This window comes from Haliotis rufescens, unplaced genomic scaffold (genome assembly GCF_023055435.1).
Source record: "Haliotis rufescens isolate VD_foot unplaced genomic scaffold, xgHalRufe1.0.p SCAF_2, whole genome shotgun sequence".
NCBI lineage: Eukaryota > Metazoa > Mollusca > Gastropoda > Lepetellida > Haliotidae > Haliotis > Haliotis rufescens.
In genome coordinates this window covers 55,426,040-55,441,197 of record NW_025963890.1, presented here as the reverse complement: position 1 = coordinate 55,441,197, position 15,158 = coordinate 55,426,040, and the positions used below count along the sequence as shown (strand labels likewise).

Genomic DNA, 15,158 nt, shown 5'->3' with positions numbered 1-15,158 from the left:
GATGTTCGTTGTTTGTCGGGAAATTCGTGAAATTATCCAGAAAATAATGTTCTCTCTGCATCATCTACAGTTTGTTTGTTGTTTAACGCTGCACTCAGAATAGGAATTAAATGTCTCAATGTAGGGTATGTCTTGTAGGGTGCAGTGAATATATGAGTTTACCAAGTGACATATCTGAAAAGTGAACATTTCAACTCAGGTAAGGAAGACGAATGCGACAACAGTGAAAATACATTGCGAATTGATGGCTTAAACTCGATTGGTTTGTCCCAACCTGTAGTTACTTGTGGTTAAGTTAATGAGCTGGAATCCCCTACCAACCTAAGTGGGTTTGTCCGGATAAGACAACTGAGCAAGCAACTGACGGGTAGAAAGTGATGCTGTAGCTATGAGGAATATAGTGAAAGACCTAAAGACATAGACACAGAAAAACGCAGATCAATGTTATTGACAATCAGAAATTAGACACTAAAACACCAAAAAACAGAGCGTAAACACAACCCAAAACAAGGCGGTTATTAGAGCCAATCATCGGCCTATTTCAGGCATAAACCATGAACTATTGTATGAACCAAGTACAAATGCGTCATATGTATTCTTTGCAGAATCATGACAACGACGATAAGTTTCCCCCTTGGGTTGACCATTACTAATCCGTTGCTAATTCGTGAACATTTAGTTTTTAAGAGAGTTAAGGACAATTCGATAATTTCGTTCCGTGAGCGCTTGACTTTTGTCAAAAACCTTAAACCTTATGAATGACTTCTTGTCGGACTAAACAAAGACATAAGCGACGTTGCAAGGGTTACAAGTATTGCACGAACTCGCTATTGCAATCCCACAAAGAAAAATTTCTTTGTACCATTCAAAGAACCAAATAGTGATATCTTTCACTGGACAAGACACCAACAAAACTAAAGGAAATGCGTCAAGTCATTCAGGATAAAAAAAGGATAGACCAAAGAGATCTGGACTTCACTGAGTTTCTGTTTGGCACAGTATCGGAAGGAGATGTGAAAGATGTACACAAACATGTTGAAATATTATTTAAGAATCGGAAAGCTTTATCTCTCGCTGTAGGTTTTTATTGAACATCTCCCGAGTTGAAATCTCGATAAGATAGACATAATTTAGACACTGACTTACATAACGTTGATGTAAAGTTCTTTAACATAACGATAATCTTAGAAGACAAGATGTTAAAATGAGAGCATTATGTGTTAGTGTATCTAGGTTGTTCGTTGTTTGTCGGGAAATTCGTGAAATTATCCAGAAAATAATGTTCTCTCTGCATCATCTACAGTTTGTTTGTTGTTTAACGCTGCACTATATTCCAGCTATATGACGGCGGTCGGTAAATAATCGAGTCTTGACTAAACGATCCAGTGATTTACACCATGAGCATCGATCCTAGCAATTGGGACCGATGACAAACATCAACCAAGTCAGCGAGTCTCCTCACCCGATCCCGTTCGTCGCCTTTTACGGCAAGCATGGGTTGCTGAAGACCTGTTCTACCCCGGATCTTCACGGGTCTACCTATAGTTACAGTTAAACATCCTCGCCCTCGGAAGTTTGACACCTAGTACTATCACCCCATCTAATATGCGGAAATTACTCATTGACGTTAGTCCACACTTACCTCATACAGTACAGTTACCAAGAGGTCCAAGTAAGGAGTTGTTGCGTTACTTTTTGTTTTTGTTTTGTTTGTTGTTTAACGCCGCACTCAGCAATATTCTAGCTATGTGACGGCGGTCTGTCAATAATGGAGCCTGGACCAGACAATCCAGTGACTGACATCATGAGCATCGATCCACGCAATTGGGATACGATGACATACATCAATCAAGCCAGCGAACCTGACCACCTGATCCCGTTAGTCGACCTTTTACGACAAGCACACTCGCCATTTACGGCAAGCATGGGTTGCTGAAGACGCCCATGATCTTCACGGGTATATGGCGTTTCTATAATATGATCTAACAGTTATACAGTTATATATGAACATACCATCTTAGTGATTATGAATATTCCTCTATTAGATGTGTCCCGGTTCGCCCTGATTATGTTTCTAGGTTTGTCAGCACCATACCCGTGCTCTCGGGTTTCACCGAAGTGATAACCGTCTAGCACCTGCATCACTTCGGGGTTTCCTCACACATTAAGCTGACACGCCGTGATATAACTGGAATACTGTTAAAAGCGGCGTTAAACCCAAATCACTCACTCGATGAGATGTCAATATAATATATGAAGGTTCTAGAGAAAGGGAGAGAACTAGGAGAGACCAACAGGCAAACACCACTAGCAGCACACAGAGAAACGGTCCCTTTTGAGAGACAGGACCATTTGTACTTCCTGGAAATAAACCTTCTACCAGAACGAAGACGCGTGTTGTGTTACACATGTCTGTGTCCAGTGCATGTTGATTTGTAGTTTCCAGAGAAAAAAGGTAAGAAGAAATGGGATTTATCGTAGCCTTCCTGATTATTTATGAAAATAGTGTACTTTCATGCTCAAAGTTTTAAATTTTAATAAATATCTGTTTTCTGTAGCTGTAGTTGATACAAACACCAACTCCGGATACAAAATCCCAGACCCCCGCCTCAAAAATAAAAAAAGATGGACGGTCCAGTAGCTGTCCCTCATCTGTGCTCGGTGACAGACATCCAATCTGGCTCATGGTTTAACATAAGAGAATAATACATTTACATTTCTGAAAATATTTCACTTACTAGAAAAGATGGCCAAAGAGTAGAGGCATATCTGGTTGATTTCCTACTTCATACAGCATAACAAGCAAGGTCTGATGGTAATTAGGTTGCTTCATTCAAGTCACGAATAATAAAAACCTCAAGGAGACCTTGTATTGCTAAATCGGGGTCATGGTTGCGAACACGCATGCATATAGAATATTCTTTGTTGCGTAAGCTCAGACCAACGATATATATATATATAAGCACATATCTGTATGTGTGTTTGTGTGTGAGAGAGAGAGAGAGAGAGAGAGCGAGAGAGAGAGAGAGTGTGTGTGTATGTGTGTTGTTTAACGCCGCACTCAGCATTATTACACTTAGATGACGACGGTCTGTAATTTATGTAAATTAGATGCTTCATTCAAGTCACGAATAGGAAAAAAACTTGCATTGCTAATTAGGGTCATGGTTGCAAGCACGAATGCATATATAGGGTTGTTTGTTGCATGAGCTCAGTTCAACGTCATGATATACGTCGTATATATATATATATATATATATAACACATCCAGGTACTTCAGAATAGATCACTCAAACATTGATAGTGTTTCTAGTTTACAAGCTCTTGCACAAAACCATACAAGAGAGGAAGACAAGGGATTTCTTTCTGTACCTTTTTTTATTTAATCAAAGCGTTCGATAAGGTGGACAGAGTAACATTGTTGAACATTTATTCTTTTCATATTCATGGTATACATAACACATTCTTCACGATAATACAAATTATATATGAGGTCGTTCTAATTAAAGCAGTGGTAAGACTTCAAAATAGATTTAAATATACAGAGTAATTCTTTGAAAAAGCGGGTGTACGCAAAAGCAGTACCTTAAGACCAATTCTCTTTCAATGTTCATCAAAGAGCTGTTAACACATTTTACACAAACAATTGTTGATGGTATATCTGTATCGGAGGACTTGTATGCCATTATTGCTCAATTATCTGCAAAAGACCTGATACTTCTAGCAGATTCTACAATAAGACTACAAAGAATGTTTGCACCAATACTGTATTCAGTGGGAAATTGAAATCAAGGATTGAAAAAAACAGATGATGGTTTTCATGAACGCGGGATATTTATCAAATTATGAGAAGTGATCATCCAAGGAAGGAAACTTAAAGTTGTTAAGGCATAATTATCTGGTATTAATGATAACTCCTAAAATGATTTGGACAAAGTCATGGACTACTATTTCCTCAAAGCTCTCGTTCCAAAATAAATGCTGAAACACAATGTTACTGCCACAAATACCTTTGAAATATTTGATAAAAAAATTGCACCAACTTTGACGATGTGAGAAGTGAGATTTTGACGATGTGAGAAGTGAGATTTTGACGATGTGAGAAGTGAGATATAGGGACACAAAGAGAAAACATCGAAGTTCTCCGTCGAAAGTTCTGCAAATTTGTACTAGATACTAGTTTCCAGTTACCAAATCGTGTCACCTATGATGATTATGGGAGAGTCCCTTTTATATTACTCTTTACGTAAACTGTTTCGATGCTGGCTCCATCTTATTTCAATGTAACACACGGGGCATCCATTTCAATGCTATAATATGCTCTGACAAACCTACAGTAGAAAATTCCCAAATTCGGTTACTCATATTAGAATTGTGTTTTTCTTGTATTGTTGTGGCGATGTATGGATTAGGTCGGTAACAAATCTTTTCTTGATGCCTTCATCCAGAGATCGATGGTAATAAACAAGATTGGCAGTCCAAACTCATAAAAGTGATTTTACAAGAGAAGACTATATAATTACGACATAGACATAACTAACTGTAAGAATACATTCGTTATACAATTTTGAAAAGGATACAATGCAATAGGCATTCAGAAACTTAGAAAAGGTTTGAGTACTGTACATAATAAGGATATTCTTTGTATTGAATGCTCTCTTCTAGAAGACAAAGAACGTGCAATCTTGCCGTGACTGTCCCTTGTATGATATACGCCCTACATATCTTTACTCTGATATGAATCATCATGACATTCAATCATTTTGTTATCAAATAATAAGAAAATAATGTTTATGCATGCAAAATTTGTGCACAGTTTGTTCAAGACTCTAGGAAATGTGTACATTATATTATGCAATAAAGCGACAAATCCCTTTCCAAATCAATATTATCCAAGTAAATGAACTTGTGTTGGTCTGTTGGCCTGAAGGACAGTAAAAGAATGTCATTGTGGCCTGATAGTCACATTGGCCAACAGGGCCAAATAAAATTCATTCCAATTTCTTCCTGTATAACATTTTTATTATATAGTCGGTATCCCTGCACACACTTTCTTACTGGTAGTTAGGCTGCAAGGATATACAACTGTACAACGATAATAGTTTCCACAAAACATTTCACCAATACATCAATATTAATATTGGGCAATGAACACAAATAAAAAAATAATTAATTCGTATTTGAGATATAGGATACAAACCCCTGCAGCATTCTACCGCCATACACGTACGTTAGTTTCTCGACTTACCCAGACTCCACGGGATGTGAGTATTGAAGACCAACTGCACGCAAATGCTACTGTATGGACAGAATGGGACATTCCAGGACGGTTTAGATACAATTATGTGTTGCTGTGAAATATTACATTACAGAGTGCGATATTTTCAAGCTGTTACTCTAAATCCAACATTAAACATATCTTCACTTGATTATGCCAACTTCCCTATAACAAATGCACATACCTTAATCCAAAGGTAAACATTTCTCTAACTCACTCCATCCTTTGCATGAAAGTTAGGATATCAAAAAAAATATACCATCCATCTAATAGCCATAAACCTTATAGAATGTCCAGAGAAAATCATTGGATTCGACAGTTGTGTACAGCAATTCCATACGGATGTAATGACAAAATAAAAGACGGTGGCAGTCTTTCTAACCAACGAACTGACAACGTCAATGAATTGAGTCTGTTTCTGCATACCAAAGACGTCGACGAAGCCATGGTCACAAGATGCCATTCATTTGAAGATTTGCTGCTTCTCCTTCATAAACCATTGGGACTGCACAAAGCAGGAACGAGACTATTTTATGTGTCATTGATAGAAATTAAACGACTCCAGGAACCTTTGCTTATGGGTGCGTCTACAAACAGTAAAAGCCCACAATATCGACTGGAGAGTTTTGTTTTTGATATTGCTTTAAAACGTTTGGCCAAATCAGAAACAAACTCCGCTAAATCAGACAATTCGGCATGCTCTTGAATTTGAAATTTGCAAACAATGGAATTCAAAGTCTGACTGCCCAACATGAAAATATTATAGTTGTTCCCACTGACAAGGGCTCAGATAACATAACCATTATATGCTAGCATCACTTCATTAATTGTTTGATCAAAGAACTTGGTAGAAGTGACACGTCAAATAATGCCACAGATCAGGCCAGTATGTCAAATGAAGACGAAATCTACCAAAACAATACATCAGAACTATCGACTTTTGGCTAAACCTGAATACATGTCTATTCCTCTTTTGTACGGGATTCCAAAGCTCCATAAAAATCCGTACAGGGGTCCAGCAAATGTGCCACTAAATCCCTGTCTCAAAGATTAACCATAATACTTGATACAATCAAGGAAGGGCTTTCTTCATATTCACAGAAAGTATACTCAACAACAATAGTTCTTGTGACACCAATATTTTAGTGTTTTTTCAAACAAGTAAAGTTTGGTTTTCAATATTGTAGTACATGTATGGAATCAAGTCACAAAAACGCAACTGCTATAGAAAAGCATGCATTCCATCGAAAAGTTGACTTTCATGCAAGCGCCATGCATTTCACTACCCAAGAATGGATATAAAAATGTGCGTTAACGGGATTCCATATGCATTGTTTAGCATCGTGCTGACAACAACCACTCAGAAAAACAACAAAATTACGCAATTATTCAACATTACGAAATGCCACGCCAGTCCGAAAATGAGCGTCTGCTAGCCATTGGTATGCTTGAAGTAGGATCGAGTCAACGTGATGTTGCAAGACAATTTAACGTCCACAGAATCACCATTTGGGGTTTGTGGCAACGTTGGCAACAGACGAATGCAGTCAGAGACCATCCTCGGAGTGGCAGGCCACGCGTAACCAATAAACGACAAGAAAACTGGATTCGAACAACACATCCACGAAATCGATTCCAGCCAGCAACAGTGACTGCAAGAAGCATCCCTGGCCTTCGACGAATATCTTCACAAACCGTACGTCGTCGCCTTAGATGTGCAGGGATTGTCGCCAGAAGACCCGCCAGACGTCCCATTTTGACGTCCCTTGTTCAGGATTCTCTTCAACAAAACAACGTGACTGTTATCCCCTGGCCGGCTTGCTCCTCTGATCTACCACCAATTAAATTTTTTAATGAAATCACGCACTTTCTGAAGTCAGTATGGCAAATGAAACCATTTGAACACTTACAGGAGTCTTTTATCTGTTGCAAACCGAAATTGTTTCAGATTTGGTAAAAACATAACTTTGCATTAAATCTTATTCAATGTCAAGGAACTTTTGTTGTTCAGTATATTTGTGACAAGTGGAATTAATACCATGTGGATTCGCAATACCTGAATCTTAAGTTGAACTTCCAACGTCAAAGTATTGAGTCTGTTCCCGGCATCCCAAAGATGTCGACGAAGCCAAGATACAAGACATCATTCATTTAGAAGATCTATTGCCTCTTCTTCGGGAACCATTGGGACTGCACACTAAATACTGCGAGACTAAGAAATCAAACGTCACGGTTTGCTGGACTTCTTACAATCTTAGAAAAGAACCAGGTTAAATTCTGTACACAACTTTGTACACCACTATCCCACACGACAAACTTTAGGAAAAACTTCATTCCTTGATCCATGGGGCTCTTGTTACAAAACGTGGTGACCATACATGTAGATACAGTTACATATCTATCTTCAGACGTTCCGGTCACTTTGTCAAAAATGAAAGCAAATGTCATCTGAAGTTTACTGAGAAAATAATATGTGAAATGCTGAACTTCCTCATAAACTTTGGGGGTAAGACATTTAGGCAAGGAGTCGGCATCCCCGTGGGCACCTGCCGTGCTCCCATTCTTGCTGATCTGTTTCTTTGCGCATATGAATCAGAACTTCTGCTTGGATTGGCAAAGTGAAAGGAAGGTAATTTGGCCAAGAAGTCAAACTTAAGATTGAGGCATATCGATGATTTGATATCGTTCAATAACTATCAAATAGCAAATTCCCTTTCACTGATTTGCCCGCCTGAACTAGTGTGAGTGAGTAGTGAGACGCCGCTTTTAGCAATTATTCCAGCAATATCACGGCGGGGGACATCAGAAATGGGCTTCACACATTGTACCCATGTCGGGAATCGAAGCCGGGTCTTCGGCGTGACGAGCGAACGCTTTAACTACCAGGCTACCCGACCGCCCGTCTGAACTAGAAATATAAGCGACCATTGAAAGGGCCTCATCTGTTTCATGTTTAGATCTGTGCATAAAATAATATGCACATACCTTAATCCATACAAAATCCCTGACCACCCCCAGACTATCAAACAGTCAGTCCCTTATACTCCTCTATATTAATGATCGGGGTTTTTTTATATTCAAATGTGATATTTTCCCTTCCGTTTTATTGAGTGAGTGAGTGAGTGAGTGAGTGAGTGAGTGAGTGAGGACCAAGTTGATGAAGTTCTTGGACATCAGTGACCGAGATGTCCTGTAGGTAGCGTTTGTTTGTTTGTTGTTTAACGCCGCACTCAGCAATATTCCAGTTACATGACGGTGGTCTGTAAATAATCGAGTCTGGACCAGACAATCCAGTGATTGACATCATGAGCATCGATCCACGCAATTGGGATACGATGACATACATCAATAAAGTCAGCGAGCCTGACCAGCCGATCCCGTTAGTCGCCTCTTACAACAAGCATAGTGCCTTTTACGGCAAGCGTGTGTTGCTGAAGACCTATTCTACCCTGGATAATCACGGTCCATTTTATTGTCCCCTAGTCTACAGGTGTGTAATAATGATAATGTTCTCGTTGAAATATGTCTGCAATGCTAATAAATAATAATAGGTCTCTTACCATGTCACACATGTTACCATGTCAAACGCATCTGTTACTGTATGTACCACACATATGTTACCATGTCACAAACGCGTTACAATGTCACATACATTATGTCAGACATGTCTGTTACCATGTCAAACATGTTACCATGTCACACACATCTGTTACTGTATGCACTACACGTATGTTACCATGTCACACACCTGTTACAATGTCACATACGTTATGTCACACACGTCTGTTACCATGTCACACATGTTACCATGTCACACACATCCGTTACTGTATGTTACACACATCTGTTACCATGTCACACACCCGTTACAATGTCACATACGTTTTGTCAGACATGTCTGTTACCATGTCAAACATGTTACCATGTCACACACATCCGTTACTCTATGTTACACACAAATGTTACTATATCACATACGTGTTACCATGTCACACACGTCTGTTACCATGTCACACACATCCGTAACTGTATGTTACACACATCTGTTACCATGTCACACACCCGTTACAATGTCACATACGTTTTGTCAGACATGTCTGTTACCATGTCAAACATGTTACCATGTCACACACATCCGTTACTCTATGTTACACACAAATGTTACTATATCACATACGTGTTACCATGTCACACACGTCTGTTACCATGTCACACACATCCGTAACTGTATGTTACACACATCTGTTACCATGTCACACACCCGTTACAATGTCACATACGTTTTGTCAGACATGTCTGTTACCATGTCAAACATGTTACCATGTCACACACATCCGTTACTCTATGTTACACACAAATGTTACTATATCACATACGTGTTACCATGTCACACACGTCTGTTACCATGTCACACACATCCGTTACTGTATGTTACACACATCTGTTACCATGTCACACACCCGTTACAATGTCACATACGTTTTGTCAGACATGTCTGTTACCATGTCAAACATGTTACCATGTCACACACATCCGTTACTCTATGTTACACACAAATGTTACTATATCACATACGTGTTACCATGTCACACACGTCTGTTACCATGTCACACACATCCGTAACTGTATGTTACACACATCTGTTACCATGTCACACACCCGTTACAATGTCACATACGTTTTGTCAGACATGTCTGTTACCATGTCAAACATGTTACCATGTCACACACATCCTTTACTGTATGTTACACACATCTGTTACTGTATCCCACACGTCTATTACTGTATATTACACACATATGTTACCATGTCACACACCTGTTACAATGTCAAACATGTCTGTTACCAATGACACACACCTCTCATGTGACACACGTTACTGTCACGTCTCTCTGGAACTATGTCACACACATCTATCACACCATTGTTAAAAAATGACAGCTCTGCTCTGTCACCACTTGTTGAACACCTACCTGTCGCTTTTTTACTCTAGTTATATGCTATCAGGTGATTCACTTTCAAAATTTATTTTGGAAATAGGAAGTGCTTCACATGATCAAGCTTCTTGTCATTATACTGCAAGCATCACTCTATCACTATGTCCCTAAGTATGACTGAGGCTGAGTGGTGATGGACACTCTCTACAGGTCATTATCTACCAGAGCCCAGCTGGGAACTAAAGGTTGGGTCATCATGCACACATGACACATTCAACACTCTTGCCATGGAACAGGGTATTCACGCACGCAAGGCTGCAACATCATTAGTAGATGCATCAATGAATTTGAGAGGGTCTGCTTGTATATGTCACTGTATCTCTGTTACTGTTCAGAAATCTCATTAAAAGTATGTTGGGTGCAGGATACGTAAATATTCCCTTCAAAGCTCATCCCTCAAACCAGACCAAACAACCCCCACTCAAAACCAGACCAAACACCACCACCCCTCGAAACCGGTAAACAACCCCCACTCAAAACCATACCAAACACCACCACCCCTCGAAACCAGATCAAACACCACCACCCCTCCAAACCAAAACCAACACCACCACCCCTCCAAACCAGACCAAACAACCACAACTCAAAACCAGACCAAACACCACCACCCCTCGAAACCAGAACAAACAACCCCTACTCGAAACCAGACCAAACACCACCACCCCTCGCAACCAGACCAAACACCACCACCCCTCGAAACCAGAACAAACACCACCACCCCTCGAAACCAGAACAAACACCACCACCCCTCGAAACCAGACCAAACACCACCACCCCTCGAAACCAGAACAAACACCACCACCCCTCGAAACCAGAACAAACAACCCCTACTCGAAACCAGACCAAACACCACCTCCCCTCGCAACCAGACCAAACACCACCACCCCTCGAAACAAGACCAAACACCACCACCCCTCGAAACCAGACCACCACCCCTCGAAACCAGACCAAACACCACCACCCCTCGCAACCAGACCAAACACCACCTCCCCTCGCAACCAGACCAAACACCACCACCCTTCGCAACCAGACCAAACACCACCACCCTTCGCAACCAGACCAAACACCACCACCCTTCGCAACCAGACCAAACACCACCACCCCTCGCAACCAGACCAAACACCACCACCCCTCGAAACCAGACCAAACACCACCACCCCTCGCAACCAGACCAAACAACCCCACCCCTCGCAACCAGACCAAAAACCCCACCCCTCGCAACCAGACCAAACACCACCACCCCTTGCAACCAGACCAAACAACCCCACCCCTCGCAACCAGACCAAACACCACCACCCCTCGCAACCAGACCAAACAACCCCACCCCTCGCAACCAGACCAAACACCACCACCCCTTGCAACCAGACCAAACAACCCCACCCCTCGCAGACAGACCAAACACCACCTACCCTCGCAACCAGACCAAACACCACCACCCCTCGAAACCAGAACAAACACCACCACCCCTCGAAACCAGACCAAACACCACCACCCCTCGAAACCAGAACAAACACCACCACCCCTCGAAACCAGAACAAACAACCCCTACTCGAAACCAGACCAAACACCACCTCCCCTCGCAACCAGACCAAACACCACCACCCCTCGAAACAAGACCAAACACCACCACCCCTCGAAACCAGACCACCACCCCTCGAAACCAGACCAAACACCCCCACCCCTCGCAACCAGACCAAACACCACCTCCCCTCGCAACCAGACCAAACACCACCACCCTTCGCAACCAGACCAAACACCACCACCCCTTGCAACCAGACCAAACAACCCCACCCCTCGCAACCAGACCAAACACCACCACCCCTCGCAACCAGACCAAACAACCCCACCCCTCGCAACCAGACCAAACACCACCACCCCTTGCAACCAGACCAAACAACCCCACCCCTCGCAGACAGACCAAACACCACCTACCCTCGCAACCAGACCGAACACCACCACCCCTCGCAACCAGACCAAACACCACCACCCCTTGCAACCAGACCAAACAACCCCACCCCTCGCAACCAGACCAAACACCACCACCCTTCGCAACCAGACCAAACACCACCACCCCTCGCAACCAGACCAAACAACCCCACCCCTCGCAACCAGACCAAACACCACCACCCCTCGCAACCAGACCAAACACCACCACCCCTCGCAACAAGACCAAACACCACCACCCCTCACAACCAGACCAAACAACCCCACCCCTCGCAACCAGACCAAACACCACCACCCCTCACAACCAGACCAAACAACCCCACCCCTCGCAACCAGACCAAACACCACCACCCTTCGCAACCAGACCAAACAACCCCACCCCTCGCAACCAGACCAAACAACCCCACCCCTCGCAACCAGACCAAACAACCCCACCCCTCGCAACCAGACCAAACAACCCCACCCCTCGCAACCAGACCAAACAACCCCACCCCTCGCAACCAGACCAAACAACCCCACCCCTCGCAACCAGACCAAACACCACCACCCCTCGCAACCAGACCAAACACCACCACCCCTTGCAACCAGACCAAACAACCCCACCCCTCGCAACCAGATCTAACACCACCACCCCTCGCAACCAGACCAAACACCACCACCCCTTGCAACCAGACCAAACAACCCCACCCCTCGCAACCAGATCTAACACCACCACCCCTCGCAACCAGACCAAACACCACCACCCCTTGCAACCAGACCAAACAACCCCACCCCTCGCAACCAGATCTAACACCACCACCCCTCGCAACCAGACCAAACACCACCACCCCTTGCAACCAGACCAAACAACCCCACCCCTCGCAACCAGATCTAACACCACCACCCCTCGCAACCAGACCAAACACCACCACCCCTCGCAACCAGACCAAACACCACCACCCCTGGCAACCAGACCAAACACCACCACCCCTTGCAACCAGACCAAACAACCCCACCCCTCGCAACCAGACCAAACACCACCACCCCTCGCAACCAGACCAAACACCACCACCCCTCGCAACCAGACCAAACAACCCCACCCCTCGCAACCAGATCTAACACCACCACCCCTCGCAACCAGATCTAACACCACCACTCCTCGCAACCAGATCTAACACCACCACCCCTCGCAACCAGACCAAACAACCCCACCCCTCGCAACCAGACCAAACAACCCCACCCCTCGCAACCAGACCAAACAACCCCACCCCTCGCAACCAGACCAAACAACCCCACCCCTCGCAACCAGACCAAACAACCCCACCCCTCGCAACCAGACCAAACAACCCCACCCCTCGCAACCAGACCAAACAACCCCACCCCTCGCAACCAGACCAAACACCACCACCCCTCGCAACCAGACCAAACACCACCACCCCTTGCAACCAGACCAAACAACCCCACCCCTCGCAACCAGATCTAACACCACCACCCCTCGCAACCAGACCAAACACCACCACCCCTTGCAACCAGACCAAACAACCCCACCCCTCGCAACCAGATCTAACACCACCACCCCTCGCAACCAGACCAAACACCACCACCCCTTGCAACCAGACCAAACAACCCCACCCCTCGCAACCAGATCTAACACCACCACCCCTCGCAACCAGACCAAACACCACCACCCCTTGCAACCAGACCAAACAACCCCACCCCTCGCAACCAGATCTAACACCACCACCCCTCGCAACCAGACCAAACACCACCACCCCTCGCAACCAGACCAAACACCACCACCCCTCGCAACCAGACCAAACACCACCACCCCTTGCAACCAGACCAAACAACCCCACCCCTCGCAACCAGACCAAACACCACCACCCCTCGCAACCAGACCAAACACCACCACCCCTCGCAACCAGACCAAACAACCCCACCCCTCGCAACCAGATCTAACACCACCACCCCTCGCAACCAGATCTAACACCACCACTCCTCGCAACCAGATCTAACACCACCACCCCTCGCAACCAGACCAAACAACCCCACCCCTCGCAACCAGACCAAACAACCCCACCCCTCGCAACCAGATCTAACAGAGCCAACCAGAACACACATTCATAACATTTTGATTCATATCTTTCAAAAGAACAATTGTACAAAACATACACTTTTCATGTGATGGATACTTTTATTCAATGATTCACCTTCTGGTTTCAAAACATAGTTCAACTCTCATTAAAAGTCTTGTTTATCATTGTTATAGTGGTAGTTGCTAAAACATCTCCAGGAAATGTCCAACATAAAATAGGTCGAAATGCTCATCAAAAATGCAAAAGTGACAAACTGCTGTTGAAACAAGTTAAAACAAATAAATGGAACTTTATGGAAATGAAATACTAAATATGAACAGTAAATATCATAAGTCATGTGTTAAAAATTACTTAGACTTCAACATGTTCAATTTAATCATACAAACTTAATCTTCTCTTGGATGACTAAATTCAACATTGGGAACCCAAGACTTATCTACTATGTTGGTCTTTCTCTCATAAAATCGCACACTTTAATGGATAAGGTAAAAGGGTTCTTTCACTGATATGAGTGGTCCATTTTTGATTTTTCTTATGTTTTGATGTCTATCTTTTTTTAAATTTTGAATGTCTTCTTGTGAAACTGTGTTGATTCCTTTATTATTGCTTTGGCCACAAGGAAATACATCCAAAAGGATTCCAGGTCTGAAGTTGTCCCCAGCAACCTCATCTTCCAGAGGCAGGGGCGACTATGAAAGTCAAGTTTCCACATTTGCCGAAATACATTTTCTTTTTCTGAGCTCGATTGTAGCGCCACCAGTGGCTAATACGAATTATGGCCCTTCTATGTCTCTCCTATTGACCAATCAGATTCCACCTCTCATATCACTTGCGTTTGCTTCAAATAAAATGGCGGCACCCATT

At 43.4% G+C, this 15,158-nt stretch overlaps 1 protein-coding gene across 1 annotated transcript; it reads left to right on the top strand.

The window, feature by feature from the left end:
* The first annotated feature begins 8,463 nt into the window (after positions 1-8,463).
* On the top strand, positions 8,464-13,317 carry LOC124143110 (proteoglycan 4-like). Its single transcript, XM_048399378.1, has 2 exons — positions 8,464-8,470; positions 10,787-13,317. The coding sequence occupies exons 1-2, from the start codon at positions 8,464-8,466 to the stop codon at positions 13,315-13,317; spliced, it is 2,538 nt and encodes an 845-aa protein (XP_048255335.1).
* The last annotated feature ends 1,841 nt before the right edge of the window (positions 13,318-15,158 follow it).